Source organism: Trachurus japonicus, chromosome 17 (assembly GCF_045865225.1).
Source record: "Trachurus japonicus isolate A0001 chromosome 17, Traja_1.0".
Lineage (NCBI taxonomy): Eukaryota > Metazoa > Chordata > Actinopteri > Carangiformes > Carangidae > Trachurus > Trachurus japonicus.
This window is the reverse complement of record NC_140923.1, coordinates 16,202,921-16,220,749: the sequence shown is the minus strand read 5'-3', so window position 1 is coordinate 16,220,749 and position 17,829 is coordinate 16,202,921. Positions and strand designations below refer to the sequence as shown.

At 40.3% G+C, this 17,829-nt stretch overlaps 1 protein-coding gene across 1 annotated transcript in view; it reads right to left on the bottom strand.

The window, feature by feature from the left end:
• The window catches only part of myripa (myosin VIIA and Rab interacting protein a), a 23,596-nt gene extending 5,767 nt beyond the window's left edge, over window positions 1-17,829 (bottom strand). The window contains exons 1-10 of the mRNA XM_085803680.1: window positions 17,508-17,829; window positions 16,321-16,491; window positions 9,010-9,231; window positions 6,535-6,671; window positions 3,599-3,679; window positions 2,715-2,812; window positions 1,947-2,027; window positions 1,680-1,814; window positions 1,192-1,327; window positions 49-578 (exon numbers count right to left, since the gene is read on the bottom strand). Coding sequence (XP_085659806.1) covers window positions 49-578; window positions 1,192-1,327; window positions 1,680-1,814; window positions 1,947-2,027; window positions 2,715-2,812; window positions 3,599-3,679; window positions 6,535-6,671; window positions 9,010-9,231; window positions 16,321-16,430 — 1,530 coding nt within the window. The 5' untranslated portion in view covers window positions 16,431-16,491; window positions 17,508-17,829. The remainder of the gene's footprint in view (window positions 1-48; window positions 579-1,191; window positions 1,328-1,679; window positions 1,815-1,946; window positions 2,028-2,714; window positions 2,813-3,598; window positions 3,680-6,534; window positions 6,672-9,009; window positions 9,232-16,320; window positions 16,492-17,507) is intronic.

Genomic DNA, 17,829 nt, shown 5'->3' with positions numbered 1-17,829 from the left:
ACAATTTCTTTTGCTCAATTTGTATTTTGAGGTGATTTTTTTTCTCACCAACACAGAAGAAGCAGCTTTTTGATCTCTTTTACTCTTCCTTTTCTTGCGTGACCTCCTGACTTTTCCACCCACTGGTGCAGCAGCAACACTGCTCTCCTCTCCCATTCCCGCTCCTTCTACATTAAAGTTCACATCGATGATACTTGTCCGTCGGGGTGATGAAGGTCGCCTGAGCTCCGCAGGCATATTTCTATATATAAAAGCAAGCAGAGGTTTATTCGGCTTCCAGTTCCCCTCCGAGTCCGAAGACAGACCATCTCTGCTGCCTCGGCGGTCCATCAGAGCTCCCCGCAGGTTGGAGTTAGAGTCTGCCATTTTCCTTTGGATCTCCTGGAGGGCAGCGCCCCAGGAGCACTCGGGCTCAGACTTGGTTTCGTTGTCAGAGCCCATGCCTTCGTAGGCAGACACCACTCCGGACTCCCTCTCCAAGGCACTGTAGACCAGGCTTTTCCTTTTGGTCAGCAGACTGGGCCGAGACAGCTGGGCGCTCTGCAGGGCAATCCAGTTCCCGTCTGGGCTCTTCAGCACTGAGGACACACCTCCGCATGCCACACGCATGGACACAGACATCATGCAGACCAGCAGAGAACACACACAGCGACAAAAACACAGAGGAGGCAAGAATCAGCTGACAGACTTTTAACCTGAACCAAGAGTCGTGACTGCATAAAGCTCTATTAGCTACTTTACACCTGGTATGTTTGAGCATTGATTGTAATTATTCCTAACTGAATATGACGGTTTAGTCACCACTTGAGTTTGTGACAGACTGTATATATTCTCTATCACTTTAACCATCTTTGCACTGAAAATACTGTATGTGATAACAGTGGGTGAAATATTAAATATTCTGGGCAAAGAATTGTTATCAAATCAAAAATAAATAAATAAAATGTATTTATAGAATCTCTTTTTTCAAAGTTTTTGGGCCCCGACTACTAAAGGCTCTGTCACCTTTACTGTAGTTTCCACCAGAGACTTGGAAACAGAGAAAATACTTGTGTCTCAAGTAGCCTAAATAGAAATATAATGTTAAAGACATTTGGGAGAGCCGCTAGGATTTGAGGTTTTTAGTTCTGCTCATGAGCTACAGTAGTAATGACTGGTTACAGGTTGAAACAATGACCAGCACGACTTCACCTGCGTTGTCCAGCCGGTCAACGCTCTTCCAGGCAGAAATAGTCGACGCGTTGCCTTCCTTCTTTAACGCCTGCAGAGACTCTTGAATCAGACCTGGAGAGTCGTTGTCCAACAGTGAGGAGACAGAGTGTGACCTCTGAGGAGAGAGACACACGAGTTACATGTACGACCATCTGAAAACAAAACTCACTCTTCTGTGGTTATGTGTGTCACAGTCGGCCATTGGCCCTCACTTCATCATTTCGTCCCATCAGACATTAGATCATGATTACCTTGTGACTTTGTGAGCTGTGGCCAAAAAACGTGTTTTGTGAGGTCACAAAACGACCTTGACCTTTGACCACCAAATTAGCTGTGGCTTTACAACACAGCATGTTTACCTCTTTGACCAGTAGAGGTCAGCACATGTCACCGTACAGCTGAGAGGATTTGGGATGCAGCTCCAGCCTACAGTGGTTGTGACTGTGATGTTTGTTTGTTTTTTTTACCCAGAGGCCTCCTTGGTGTTTGAGGGACCTGGAGGCTTGATCACAGTGATGATGGGGGTCTGCGTTGTGTTCGAGGGGCCAGTCCTGATCGCACTCTGTGTTCATCTCAGCTAAAGTCTTCCTCCGACTGATGATCTTAGAATAGGTTTTCGCACACACACATACAGCAAATCAAACTAATCATACACTATAAAACATTTGTCACTGTACAAAGTGAGTGTTTGTAGTTTAGGCATCCATTGTTGAAATCTATTACTTCTTTCTTACTTTTTGCACAATAGTTTTGGCCAGTTCCTCAACGAGCTCTGCTCTGTGCTCCCGCAGATAGTGAGCCTCATTCTGCTTCTCCTGGTAAACAAACAAACACACACACACACACACACACACAAGAAGGAAGCTATTCAGAACCACTCACACTATAAGCTGATTACTTCTCTAAAAATACATGTTTTCTGTTTAAAAGCTTTGCGATACTTTAACAGATCAGTAAATCTTTTCTAAGATTGACCACAAGTGGCCCCATAGTTTGTGTCTCTGTAGTTGTTTTGCCTCTTGCTGGGTTGTGTGTGTTTCTGCACAGTCATTTTGGTCTGTTTGTACTCACTGTGTAACTTGTAACTATTTATTGTAACTACCGGTATTTGGTTTCCTATTTGGTGTATTAAGATATATACAGTATATACCTGTGAATCCTGTTTGCATGTACCATTGTCTTATATTGTCGTATTAATCAAGATAATCCTTATGTTTCCCATAATCTCAGATTAAGGGAAATTTGAAAAAATGATGGAGGATATTTAAAGTGGATACATGACAGACCAACAATAGTAATAACATAATGCATGCAGCATCTACAGTGAGTCTGAAAATCCTCCTCAATGCATTATCATTACTATAAAAAGGTGGTACATTGCACTCTTATGAATTCAAGTACAGTGTATATAGTTTAAAGATTTGAAGAAAAAAAAATTAACAATGTGTAGTTAAATTGCCAGTTATAACAACAGACAGTTATATATGAGGATCATCAATGACCTGATTGGCAGTGTCGAACTCTGCCTTGGAGATGGCTTCATCTATGGCCTCCTCTGCCACCCGCATGGCCACAGAGAGCGTCTCAGCCATGCTGTGCTCTGTACACACAGGGATGCAAATTAAAAAATTTAACAAAAACACAATTCACTCATTACAATTAGTACACTAGGAAGTGTATGCATCGGTTTCAGTTTAATTTTGTTGTTAATAATCCATCGCTGCCTCCTTTCGTGTTACAGAGCCACTACAGACAGAAGCATGACCATCAGGCTGCTGCAGCTGTTCATTCATGTTTGCTGTCAATCATCCCGTTAGCGCAGTGAACTGAGAGAGTGAGGAGGCAGTGAGGACACAGTGGGACACAGAGGACAGCTCATCACAGTAAGTCTTTAACATTCAACTGGCAACCTGCACAAAAAAGATTACAACCAAGATTGTTTAACTCTTCACTTTCCACCGCTCTACGTGCTGTAAATATCAAGTGCTCGCTTATGGATTCATGAGAGGATTGTTAAAAAACTTATGTGGCTTGGTTGTGGTGACTTTCTACTTATAGGTGCTGATTGTAGGATTACAAATAAGCCAAAGAGGGAAACTGCCATGAAGTGCAGGGTTCATTGTGTGGCAAATGTAAATATTTAATTAACTTACTTAATACAAGCTGAAATGGAAACGTTCAGAAAACAATTTTAGCTTAGCTTTAGCACACAGTGTGGGAACAAGGGAAACACTGAGCTTTACTGTTCCCGCACATATCATTACATACAACTTATTGTATCACTGGAAATGTAATCTCATATGGTGAAGCAAACTGCAAACAGAAAACCAAAGGTTACTTAAACAACAACCTCAGTGAAAACACAAGCATTAAAACATATCTGCACCTTCACTTTGTCTGTAGAAGGTGGAGTCGCTCTCAGAGATGCTGCCCTCATTGCAGACACTCTCCTCATAGGCGCTGCCTTCTGTACACACACACACACACACACACACACACACACACAGAAACAAACAAGCAGACAGATGTTCACATGGATGTGAAAAGGCAGATACAGTACATTCCTGTGGAATTAACCTCATATCCTAAAACTGGATCAGGGTGAATTTTAAAATTAGATGGAAGATTAAGTAAAAGAGATGAATGAATAAACAGGAAAAGGGAGAGAGTGCCACGATGTCACTGATCAAATTAAATCTGTTTCTTTTTTTGCCACTGATGAATATACTGTAGGGCATCAAATATTAGTAAATGTATATACTCCCCACTTACAGCAAATGCCACAGCAATGATACATTTCTCATCATTTGTAGAATATCTGCAGCAGTATCACTGCCCTTAACTATCATGGGTTTGAAATTTGAAATTCAAGTTGATTTTAGAGTTTGTGATTGGGCAGCAGCAGAGCTCAGTTATTCTCTAGACTGTCTCCCCCTCTGACTCTGAGCCTTGAGCTTGTTTCACGTCATGTAAATATTCATGCAACAATGCAGCCATTTGTGGTTATATAAGTGCATTAGCGCGGCCTCGTGTGTGGCATTACCAGGCGACCTGATCTGTGTGCAGAAGGCTGGTTCAGAAGTACAGTGCAGTACACAGGGTCACTTCCAATCATTTTAAGGGGCAAAGATGAGGACTTAAATCAAGTGATATGGACTGTAGATTATTTTGAAAATGCAAAGAGCGCTGAGAGCACTCTGCTCCGTTTCTTTGAGCTGTTTCATCGCTAAAAACTCCGACATGAAATCACTGATGTGGGAAACCCAGGCTCTTAACTTGTATTTCAGTAACAGAATGAACTGTGATCAGATTAGACTAAAGACTAAAGAGCCATATTCTCTTCTCTGATTGATTGATAATGATATTTTTGTCCTGAGGAGGTATAACTCTGACCACTCAGATTTATCTAGCAACCTCTACAAGCTCTGACATCCCCACATTGGGAAGTGTTTGTGCTTTTTTTCTCTGCCTCCCTGGCTGAGTTTATTCAGCCTAAATTTAAAATAGACAGAAACCATGAATGACAAAAGAACAAAATGGCTATAATTTTAACACAATATTGATTTATGGTTTAGCATCAGTTTGACTTACGACTCGTATGATTTTTACTATGTGTTCTTGCCGCTTTCCTCTGCTCCTCAGGGTCACTTTGCTCTTTTGCTTCACTCTTCATAGGAGGATATCTCTGAGCACTGTTTGAGTCACTGGGCCATGGTGGAAAATGCTTCACTGCTACATAAACCTCGCACAGAATCCAGTCTATGCCCACAGCTTTTAGCTCCCAAATGTCAGCTCTATTAATTCTGATGCTATTCATGCAGCTCACATTGTTCTTTCGCAAAGTAACATTAGCATGAGTCAGACTGCAGATCGGATTTGGCTGCTGAATAAAAACGGCTGAGGCAGCGCAGGTCAGACACAAACTAATGAGAATGTATGATACAACATGTGCTAAGAGCGAGCGTGTGAGTGCAATAAACAGAGCTACCTAAATCAGAATGAGATGCTGAGCGCTGGCCCGATGCCAGCCCACATCAGTCCTCCTCCCACGGGGGTCACATCTCTGCATCATCTGCAGCCGGCGACCTCTCCCCCACAAAACATGCATAATTCTCTGAAATCCCTTGTCTATTCAATCAGATCAGAGTCTCTGAACCGGGATGCACTGCTGCTCCTCTGTCCCCGACTAGACCTTCGGTACATGCTGAGGCATATGCTGCCGGGTGAACACCCTTATTCAAAGCACTGTATAGTACTACGAATACATTTTCAGCACCGCTGGCACCAGCAAAGCTCCTAACCCCGTCTGTATTTGTACCACAATCTTCATATTTAACTGTGCAGAACTGCTTAAAGAAATATGCTACTGACACAGTGGATGGAAAAAAAAGACTGAAAAAGTGTGCCTTGTGTTGTCAGATTATAACATTTCAGTTCGGAAACGGTGTAAAACATCATGCCGACACCTATTTTCTTATTGTTGCATGTGAAATTAAAACATGTTTAAACTGAGGAAAACATAACTTAACAAATTATACTGCCACTTTCTATCTATTTAAGAATGAATATTTAATTTATATTAAATATTACTGATATGTTAAAAGTTATTAACAGTTTAGGTGAAAGAAGCTTGTGAACACCTGATGAATATAAATCCACTATTCATCCAATCCAAAGACATGTACTGTAGTTTACTATCATAAAACACCAAGAGAACAAATCAATATTTACATTTGAGAGACAAGAAACACAGAATATTTGTTACTTCTGCTTGGTAAAGCAGAGATGAGTCCTCCTTCCTTGCTGAGAGATGTTATGGGGGAAGCAAACAAACATTAATACACTTGAGTCTGACAGCAGCCACAGTAATCTGCTGAAGTTATGTGAGATGAAAGCTAAGCAAGAGCTTAATCCTGTTTCACCCTACTCCTAACTTCCTGTCCTCCACTGCTTTGAGCAACAAAACAGCAAAAATCAGACAAATTCAAAACAAAATCAAGCTCATGAAGTTGAGCAGACACAAACTCTCTAATACAAACACATCATCTCTCATGAGAGTAAATTCTCCTGACAGTAATCTGTTTACAGCATTCATTATAGGATTAGTCTTGGAGAAAAATATATGAACTCGTCATATACAAAATTTTAGTTAAGATGTCATATTTTTTGTCTTACAGCTTACGTATTTGTCTTATAAATATCTCCAACGTGAGGCACAAGTAAAAAAAAAAAAACTCACTGTTTCCGTCCTATGTGTGCCTGAAATAATAAAACGAATGACCAAAGCTTTTAGCAGCAACATTAATGGACAGAGTAGGTTACCAGTCAGCTCTGAGAGCGCACTGTGCTCCGCCAGGTGCTTCCTGTAGAGAGTCTTCAGCACTTTGGCACTGCCAAATCTCTTGAAGCGCCTCTTCACATTAGTGTAGAACCACTCCTGTGACTGTGTCTTCAACAACCTGAGAGAGACAGACAGACAGCAGACCTGCAATTTCATTCTCAACATGTGTTACATTTTAAACCTGTGGCAGTAACAGTTTATTCTTCATACCAAATGTGCAGAAAACAACTGGATGGCCAAGTAATCCCCAAATCCCCCAAATAAAAGAAAAAATATGTACATTGGATCAGCCCATTAAGGCGATCTCTCTGGAAACCAATACAAGTAATTGAAAATAAATCTTTTCCATTATTGTTCCTCCTGACATTTCAGTTTTCACATTTAAGGTCCAGCAAATCTCACTGAAGCTGATTGATTTGCATGAATTAAGTGTCATAAATAACCCATTAACTAATCTACTACGGTCATCTTCATACGCAACAAGTGTGCAAGCCTGATGGGATTGTTAAAATGGAGTAGTAGAACCTTGATTTACTTCTAGTGATACAAATTCAGTGTCACTGTGTTACACATGTGGTAAACGTTAAATATAAAGACTGTGCTACCTACAGTACTTATGATACTACCAGCAACAGGATCATAACCGACCCTATGGCACACCACCAACAGATGATACTAAGCCTGAAAACAACAAATATATGGCACAAATACACAAATACATCTGTGGTAAAAAAGCAGAACAGATGTGAACTGCTACTGTATAAATGCTATAAATGATTAAAACATCTCACATTTAGTGTGTGATGAAAACTGGCATATGTATTTTAATTAACAGCTGCTTAACAGTCTAAGAGAAACCTACATAGTTCATTCATGTTACTCACTAAGACCGGTCTCCAGCGGGCAAAACACAATGTTGATTTTGCTTCTATTTCTATCACTCCTGTTCTTCCATCGAGGTTCACATGCTAACCAGCTAGCCCCAGGCTGTGCTACTTTGCGATAGTGAGTCACTGTAGTCACTTCAGCGTGAGAGGATGGAGAAGCAGCACAGCTCCGACGATACAGTGGCAAATGCAGTGGTGGCTGAAGTTCTTGGTAACATCATTGCTACCACCACCAGCTCCCAGCAACAAACCACTACATATTGCACCTGATTTATATTCATGCAAAACTATTTTAAAAGTAAGCTGTTATCATTTTCCTGTCACCACAGTCATTTTGAGCATTGTGTGTTGCATGCAGTACAGTGTAATTTGTTATTACTTGAAAGGGTACACAGTCAGACAACAACAGGGCTTCTGGCTCATCCTCATGTTTCCTATCTGAGATTAAAATGCATTAGGGTTTAATTGAATGTTTAGGAGTGACAGCTGTAGGATACTGCAGAGATATTCATGTCGGCGAGTTTAATGAGTTGCCATCTGTTCACTGTGTCAGAGAGTTTCCGTGTGACGGGAGCCGAGTGAGAGTCTACAGTAGGTGTGCTGACGGGCAGTGAAGGTGACACAGGAAGTTTCCAAGAGTCGCCCATCTTGAGGTAAATCCTGCAGCCTGCACAATGGTGTGTCCTTCATCATTTACATTACTGTTGAGATGGAAGTAAACCTCTTGGTGGAATTTAACTTAAACTAATTAGACATTTTTGATGATGCCTGGTGGCGACATTCCCCTCATGTCTGCATCTCAACCCCATCTTTAGACGAGTAATAACACTGAACTCTGCAAAAACATCCAACGTCAACATTCTTCTGTGCACTTCAGTAACATTACAAGACTCCTGACAATAAGTATCAAAGCTGTTGTAGCAGAACCAGAGACACTGACACTGCTCATGCACAGTCCACAATGCAAATCAACCACATGTGTGTTATTCTAATGTAGCCTCCAAATGCTACATGGGTCTGGTAAGCACATGTCCTTCTGACCTCCAAAAGTGATGTCAGTTGAGATAATTTATCAGACTCTGTGTATATTGCAGATTTATTGTAGATTTTAGGAGAAAATCTCAGTTTAGTTTCACATTTTGCTCATATTCCCCAAGGCTAAACTAGGAAATGTCACCCATGTTCTGGAAAATGTGTGTTTTTTTCAGTACATGAGGGACACAGCCCATGTTAAAATAAAATCCGTACAGAAGAAATGAAGAAGAATTTCTTTGTACACGTATTTTCCCACACCATGTCTGAGTGACCTGCTTCCTCTCTGTCATGTTGTGTTGCCAGGATGAGTATAAATATTCCAGCCAGTGGCAGACTTGATCCCGTACTGTATCTTGGTGACCATGTTTGGCGTATTAAGAGGTAAATCCATCTCACCAGCAGCAGACTAAGACCTTAATAACCTTTGGCATCACTATCAGACTCTCATCCTTAACCCAGCCTTCCTGTATTAGGCGCAAACACACACAAATCACCAAAACGCCACCAGTTCTGTAGATCCACTAGCAACCTTACCTGCTCTTCTGGCAGACGGAGCACAGCCAGGTTTTGTCCCGCTTGTTGTAGACCCGGCAGGCCTTGCAGACGTTGTAGCGGCAGTCCTGGCACTGGCGCTTGGGGTTGAGCAGGAAGGTGAAGGGCAAGCAGCAGCGGATGCAGCAGCGCTGGTTGAAGCAACTCTGCCGTGACAGCAGGAGGCAGCGACTGCCCTCCTCATCCAGCTCCTGCTTCAGTTCACTGTGGGGAGTAGAGGGTGGGAGGGAGGGAGGAGAGGGAGGGAGTTAGAGATGTCAGGGGGAGAAAGATAGTGAAACCAGGAATGTGTATTTGTATTTGTGAGAGGAAAACGTGTTTCATCTGTGTGGATAAATCAACAGTCAAGAGTTTACTGTATCAAACTGGGTGATTATCACAATGAGGACATGGTGTGCATATAAATACTATCACATAAATCCCATACTTCCCTTAATGAAGACTTAACAATATATGCTCATAATATTATAGTAAGCACTGTATAGTACTGAATAATGATTGAGAAACATCAATGACTTGCACATCTATCCCTTAATGTACATGTCTTCAATGTTATAAAGAGAGAAAATAATTGTTCAGAAATGTTGGATGTAAAACTCTGATGTAAAGGTTAAAGGAGGCTGAGCTGAACATCATATCAGTCACTTCTCTGCCAATGTGGTAGTACTGTAGAAACATTAATTAATGCTTGATCAACCAACTCGCTCAAAGTCTATTTAGTAGCTCAAATTTACATTCACTTCACTTTATTCACTTTAAATGTGCAACTTTTAAACCTGACTTCTTTTTTTTGCCACTTGAGGGCGTTGGAAACAAGCTTTGAATACAACACTCACATAGCATCATCCACTTTCAGTTTCTGATATGGTGAACTTGTTAGCGAACACTTTCTTTTGAACAGATCCAACACCTACTGGGCAACATTACCACTATTTTGGGCCCATTTTCTGCCCAGTATTCACTCGTTTTAACTTCGTATTCCCTTCCATCAACTCTCCATAAGCGATATCTAGCTCCTTAGCTGCTAAATGCACTACTATGTTCACCAGCTAGTTGCCAACTTCAGCGTATGATGTGATTTTAGGGACTTTTTAGATCTGAAAATAATGTCCTGCCAACAATCTAAAAATTACACTATGTAAGAGAGAGTGAACAAAAACTGATAAAGTATGAATGCATGAGTGACATTTTTGTATTGTGTTGGTTTCACAGCCCATAATGTAACTGCACTCTTTAAAGATTTTAGATCATTTGTATCTTTGTGTGCACAGAATAGAAATACAGAACATAGACATCTCAGTCAGTCAAAATAACCAGCTACAGTATATGAAAAATCCACTGATGGATCAAAATTGTTCCACTGATCATTTCACCTCTACACAACAACTGAGACACATTTTTTGAACGTTAACTCTGATCATTCAAACGGCTCTAATCTTTAGGACACCATTTCTGCAACTCTCACACTATCAAAATGTAACAGTGTGCCTCACACACTGTGGGAGAGAGAGACGGACGTCCTCTCAGTACAACAGCACACTCCATTACTCAGGCTCAATGGACGGTATAAATAACTGAGACAGAACACACACACACTTGTGCAAACTCAGTCAGACACAATAACAGTAACGTTCAAGATAGATAAGTAACAAGAAGAAATATACATGCACACAACACTATCCTACTGAGAATAACTGCACTAAACATGTTCACATACACTGACTCAGCAGCACGTTGCAGAAATGCACACATAGACAGGAGCAACAACAAAACAACACCAATATTTCCCACTTAAATACCCACAATTACACATGAAACATACAGTGCACCAGCTCACACTGTGCAGTATCTGTGGTGCAGCTCTGTCCTCACACATCCTCGTCTACAGGAGCTCTGAGGCGTACAAAGAGAACAGACAGAGCTCGAGCTGCGTCAGCTGCAATAATCCTCACAAAGAGTCTGTTTCTTGGTGATAAGCTAATGTGACTTCTACTAATTTACTAGTGTTTGAGGATGTGAATGAAAATCTGTGGTCTTTTCTTTAGGGCAAATCACAGTCATGCTGTTTTTTAAGGGTAATGTGGTCCACTGCTGGTCTGCTGCTAACTGCTTTGATAGCTGTTTGTTAGTTTAAAGAGGTCAGTTACAAGTTATCACATGACATTTGCAACGATTTGTTATATTTGAGGAAACATGCAGAGGAGTCTGCGCCTCCACAGGCTTCATCTCTCAATCTACCAGGATTACCACCCTCACTATACTATATCTGTGTGTGTGTGTGTGTTTGGGAGTGTGTGAGCTCCGGAGGTGAAGAATGCCAAGATGTGTGTGCTCTGTTTGTGTGCATGTGCTCTGAATGTGTGTGTCTGCTGTTTTTGTCGTGTGTGGGCGAGAAACACATGCCAGCAATCCCCGAATCATCAGGTGCAGTGGCAGTGAACTGACTCCTGTGGTTTGTTCCTGAGAAATTGTCACTCTGCTGGAAGACACAAGATAAACCTGAGAAAGGCTAACACCATTTTGTTATGTGCATTGAAAACACACTCTGTCCCAAAATCCAGTCTACACTTGATACAGTACACAACATTTGATAGTAAAAACACCTCTCTATACAGTTTTTTTCCCAATTGCTAAAACACATTTCTTGAAACTTCCACCCGTTTTCTCAAAACCTTAAACACAGATCGAAAACTTCAAACTACACTGACCAAACTCCAGTCTTTTTCATCAAAGTCAAACTATCACCTCAAAAGCAGTTATCCTGCATTCAAAACCAAACATGTGTTCAGATCAAACACACAGCAAGTAAAAACATATTCACCACGTAAAATAATTTAGGACAAAGCATTCAGGGCATGTCGTTATGTAAAAGAAAATGTTTATTGTAAATGCATTTCGCAAAAAAAATATCATGACCAAAGTAATATCTACATTTAGCACTTTCATAAAAACTAAATAAAAAACTGTAATGAAAAGGGCATTACTGCACAAAGTCACTGAGATTCATTATCAAACATCACGTCTTTGTGCAGGGGTCCGGCCAGAAGACACTGAACTGTATGTTTAATGTGCATTGTAGATGGATGCACATGTGCCACCTGTGCTCTGAACTGACTTTTATTAGAAATATATATACACGTTCAATTTTGAGTAGTTGTGTATAAAAGAGGGCCGTCGTGTTTACAGATGTGCAACACAAGCGTTATCACCGTGTGAAAGGTGGTTAGTGACTGAGAATGTGTGTAAGGTTTTTACAAAAAAGAAAAAGAGGATGAGTTTTGCAAATTGTGCAGAAATACCTGAACAGTGTTTAGTTGAGTGTGAGTTTAGAGTTTAGACCACTGAGAATTTGGTTCAGAGAACGGGGTTTAGTGTTTTAGCAACTGAGAGAAACTGTAACATAACATTGTACAACAGCACTGCATAATCACTATCACCATAAATATCAATCAACACATCTCCACAACATTTTCAACAGAACTTAACACCATCACCCTCATGTTTGTGTGTATCACACAGCTACAAGTAGACCTAACTACTAAACTAATTTAAGAATTACTAATCAGTGAGACCGACATATGTTTTATTTGAAGAATACCAGTTGTTGCTATCTAAGTATATAGAGTACCTATATCTAGATTAAATGTTAAACTATTAAGCTGTTGAATCAGGGTCCGTTAGGGCACTGAATAGCTGTTAGTGGAGGGACTTGGAGGCACTGCAGCAACTTTGATGTTACGTATATATAGCACGTCACATGCCTGATGTTTGTCTTGTGTTATATTTTGTTATATTTTCCTAATGTTTTTGTTTTTTGTCTGATGTGACATTTTGTCTGACGTTTGGTGTTATATTTTGTAATGTTTTTTTGTTATGAGAAACAAGTGTCTTGGACACAAGAAGAAATTCAGAAGAGATTCTGACAAAGTACTCAACTCAGTTCATTCTTCAGATAATCTCATGTTTTACACAGGATTACACAGATTTACATGGAACTGTACATACAGATTATAACATATATGTATGCACACTAAGTAGGCAAGAGACGTACAGTCCTTAGCAGTAATAATTACTGCAGTGTTTCAAAGCCTTTTTACCGCTCAACACTCCTTCCGTTTGAAAGTACATGAATATCGCTAATCTCATCCTGAGCTCTTCCTTCCCCTTTCTTTGTAGGGAGTATTATCTGAAGTAGTTACTGTGTTGCAACAATCCAGAGTGAAATATTTCAGCATTTTAAGATTTTATCTCGCATAATATTAGTTCACTTTTAAATGGTTGTGTGATACACGTTCAGTTATCTGTCACTGACACCTGCAAGAGTTCATGAGAGGGGATGCACGCCTCAAGATCAGATCAGATCTGAGTTAACCAACAGTTCCTCTCCGCATGACTAAAAGAGGGGAGGCCAACTTGTGCAAAGTAAAAGAAAACAAGCGAAAATTCTAACATTATTTTCAACATACGGTACTCATCTGTATTCCTTTCCTAACATCAAGTGTAGATGCAGATTGCTCTCCCTTACAGATACACACAGTCCCCGCTGTCTATCACTCACTACTGCTTGAGATTCTGTGAGGGTGTTTCTTCTCACGGGGGTGGCAGGGCAGAAATTGAGAAACACGGTGCATGAAGCCAGAAGCCCATTTTAACGACTCAGGGACTGAGGAAGCAGAAAAGTGCACAACCTGCATGACATGAGGGATTTGGATCATAGATTTGATATCAGAAAATGGTACGTGATCCTGTGTGTCAATATACTTCTGCTATAGAGAGAGGGGATGGTGTGAGAATGTGGTGGACATCATTTGGTAGCTTGGTTTTTTTAGATCCTTTATATTGAGAGAACATGTCCTTGGTCTCTTCATAAATAGAGAAACTTAGTGTGAAGCAACAGAGAAATGTCAGAATATGTCTAGACATATACTGATATGGCAAACAACAACCACAAAAAAAAGGAAATAAATTCCATGCAGAACAACAATAGTTTCATCAAACTAGATTCAACAACTGGACAAGTTAACAAATCCCTAATTATACTCATGCAGTTACACACATTCACACCTGAAAGATGCTCAGTACAGATACAGTGTGAATGGAGGTTAGCGCCCCGGCTCAACGGCACCACAGTGACATACATGAGGTAGCTGTGCTTTTCCCAACAGGATTTAATCCAGCCAGTTCAGGGATTGAACTGGCAGCCGTCTAGTCACAAGCCTGCTCCTCTTGCCACCAGTGCCATGGCGAAAGCAGGCACAATCACAAACTGCACCCTCCAAAATTGGCAAGGTCAGTTTCCTCTAATTTTCCCCTAATTAGTAGGAGATGCCAAACAGTCTGAGCGAGTTTAGATAATGTGCCTGTTACGCTGTTTGTCCACTTCAGGCAACAGTAAGTGGATTTACAATTTTTTTTTTTATGAAATGCCCTGGTTTTTACCTATTTTGTAACACAGAACTATGAAAATGTTGTGTCTGTCTTGGGTGAGCTGTGCTCTCGGGCTATGGGATGTGCATGACATTGGACATTTCTTCACATATTGCATCAGTTATGTTGTAAGTAATGAGTTCGTAGTTGTAGTGTTGGAAGTATTATCTAAGCTAAATGTCCTTGATTGTAAGCAAAGCCACGCAGAACCTTTCCCCAACTCCTAACAGATGAAGACAAATATTTTTGGTTTATTGTGCTCTTTTAGAAGTATAATTATGGGAGACTAAAAGATGTTGATGTTTTGCAGTGATGAAGTGTTTATAGGTTTGTAAAATGTAAAGAAAATGCTTTGGCAACAATCATGTTTCTGTACAACTACTATACAGCAACAGCAAATACCTTTGTAGGAAACGTAACTGCAATAGATTATATCTTGTATTGACATGACGACAATATGGCTAACACAAATATGTTGAATGTACATGTCAGTAAACTGCATCATTAGACTTTTTATTGGTTAGGCTCAGCTCGCTTTAGGTTAAGTTTATGGAAAGCTCCTGGTCTGGTTTCATACAGAAAAACATGACTTCGGATATATCCTGTTTACTAACATTTAACAAAACCATTGACAACACGGCTATTATTCCGTCTCTGTTATGTTTATATCAGGAATGTTGAATCTCAACAGGCTGTCATGTAGGTCAGAATACTGAAGGTGGGGCTGGAGCAGATTTCCACATTAAGGCAGATGTAAATCTGAGGGAAATAACAACCATTAAGCTTATCTTGCATATTTGCTTCTAAAAAACAAATTTCTTATCTGAGTGGGGTCCCTGATTGGTGAAAGCATTCAGTAAGGTAGGCAACAGATTAATACTGTGTGTTATGGACATAAAACACAAAGTGCAAGTAGGAGAGTGATGTGGAAATGACCTAACTTTTATTCTTAACCTGTGACTACAGATAATTTCCGACTATTATGCACCTCACTTGCTCTCTGCAGAGGCTCAGCTCGATACACACTGGGGACTCCAGTCAAATCCACCCAATTAGCAAATCCCTCTGTCTCTCCATTAGGAGGTATTGTGTTTGGCCTCTGAGGCTTGATAGAAGTTTTGAGGAAGCCAGCCATGAGTAAAACAGGAAGGGCTGTCACTTCCTGTCTGATGTTTTGAGGAAAGACTTCAGAGGCAGTTCGGAAAATCTCCACTCAGGACTTAAAATACCTTGAATGCAAATCAGGCCCCAGTGAAACACCAGTCACAGACAAAAGGCGTAGTATGAATCCTATAAATGTACACTGCTTTTACAACATCCTGCATTCTGTAAAGCTTCTATTTTATTCTGCTTGTCTGGTAGAGATAGTCTAAAACTGCCTGTGAAACTAGATGAACTGGTAAAAATCAAAGCAGCCACCGATTTATCTTTGTGGTAATGTGAAAGTGGTCAGTGATAACCTATGGAGATACAGTATACAATATGCCTGAATCTTTCTAATGAGTTTCAGCTCACTGTTTATCTGTTTTTGGTTCACCCTCACTCTTCGTACAGCTTTGTTATCAGCCACAACAGGAAGTTGTTTTCAGTTGTATACACTCCTTGCAACAGCAGAGAGATGCTGTTAACAGCCAGTTGGCAGCTAAAGAGATATTAAGTACTGAAGAAAAGATCTGAATACAACATCCACCTCTGACTCTAAGTAGTAAATACAGACTTTTGGAATAATGCGTTAAAAAGGCTAAGATTGAGTAAAAACACAGGGGTGTTCAATTTCAAAAAGTGTTGAATATATAATGATCTGACAGAAAAAAACACACTGCTCCATGTTTACCATCCAGGCTCATTGTGGAGGTGTGAACTCACCTGAGACGTTCCTCCTCCTTCTTGCGTAACTTCATGTCCCTCTGCACCACCTTCAGCACATGCTCCGCTTCGTTGTCTGTCAGTGCCGACAGGTCTAATTTCCGGCCCATGGCTGGCAAACTTTTGGTCTGTCACTCAACCCCTCTGACCAATCTATCAGCTTGTTGTCACCTGAAGAAGAGAGACTTTATATGAAGAGTCAAACAAAACCAGGCAAAGAAAAATACAATGGACTCTATTTTATACAGCCTTTTGTAATGGTTACTCCATTACATTTATCTAACGTGTAAAATTACTATTTTTCAGATCTAGACATTAGAGAAACAAAATCAGCTGAAACTACAATAGGCCTATATAGTTGCATTAGTAGGACTTCTAGTTGAATCAGTAGTCTAAAAGCTAAAAATGTTAAATAGTAGTTTTATTATGTTGTATTTTCTGAACTAACACATGGCAGTATTGTGATTCTATTATGACAGGTCTGAAATCTTTTGACATGAAATGTAAAAAGAGAACAACAAAGAGTATTTCACAGCTGTGGTCTGTAAGTAGTATAATCCTCCCACTAAGAAACTACATTATTATTGGTATTAAAAGAAAGACCCATAAGAGATGTTGTCAGTAAGACTGCACATACTGTAAACAACACTCATCCTTTATTACTGGCATGCCAGGTGGTTCACATGTAAACACCCTCCTGAATGACCTCATATATCTCAGGGCTGTGTCCATTAACACTGAAAACTCATTTTGTCGTCCTACAAGCCACTTACACAAGTAAATCAGGGGTATTAACACGGAGCAGGATTTGGGATTTTTGCATTAGCATTCCTGAGGAGAATATCAGTCTCTCAGCCACACATGGAGTTGCAGAGATTTTTGTTTTTTAAGTGATTGAAGCTAAGATGACAGTAAATAATGAATCCCTGTGGATATGAGTATCCACATTCTGCATATAAACAGTATGTTTTTTAGACCTAGGAAGCTGTTTCACTGAGCATGTTAGACAAAATAATGTTTACTAGTACAGACCAGTGTGTTCTCAGGAAAGATAAGATAATTGTTCTCATTCAGGCTGCTGTCATGAAAATGTATAACATGTGCCAAGTTCTTGTAAAGACAATTTAGTTATTTTCTTTGTGTTAAGTTCTTAAAGATTAACATAAATCAAATGTAGAAAAACTCACCGACATCTGAGCCCGTTTCTCTCCCTGGTTAAAACAACTTCCACCTGTTTACCTTCCCATTCGCATACAAGGAGGGGGAAAAAAACAAGATAAAAAAGATAAAACTCTTCATATGGAGTGTGTGAGAGTCACTGCCAGAAATTCGCCTGATATCCAGAGTCTCAAAGAGTCTAGGGGCTGGTCAGGACTTTCTTTCCTGTTCGTACCAGAGGTTGAAGTGCATGTGGTGAGGTCTGCTAAGCGCAGCAGCCTGTCCCGGTTTCCCGAGAGAAAGTCAGGATAAAGCTGGGCCTCGTCTACTTCCACTGTTTCCCTGCCGGAC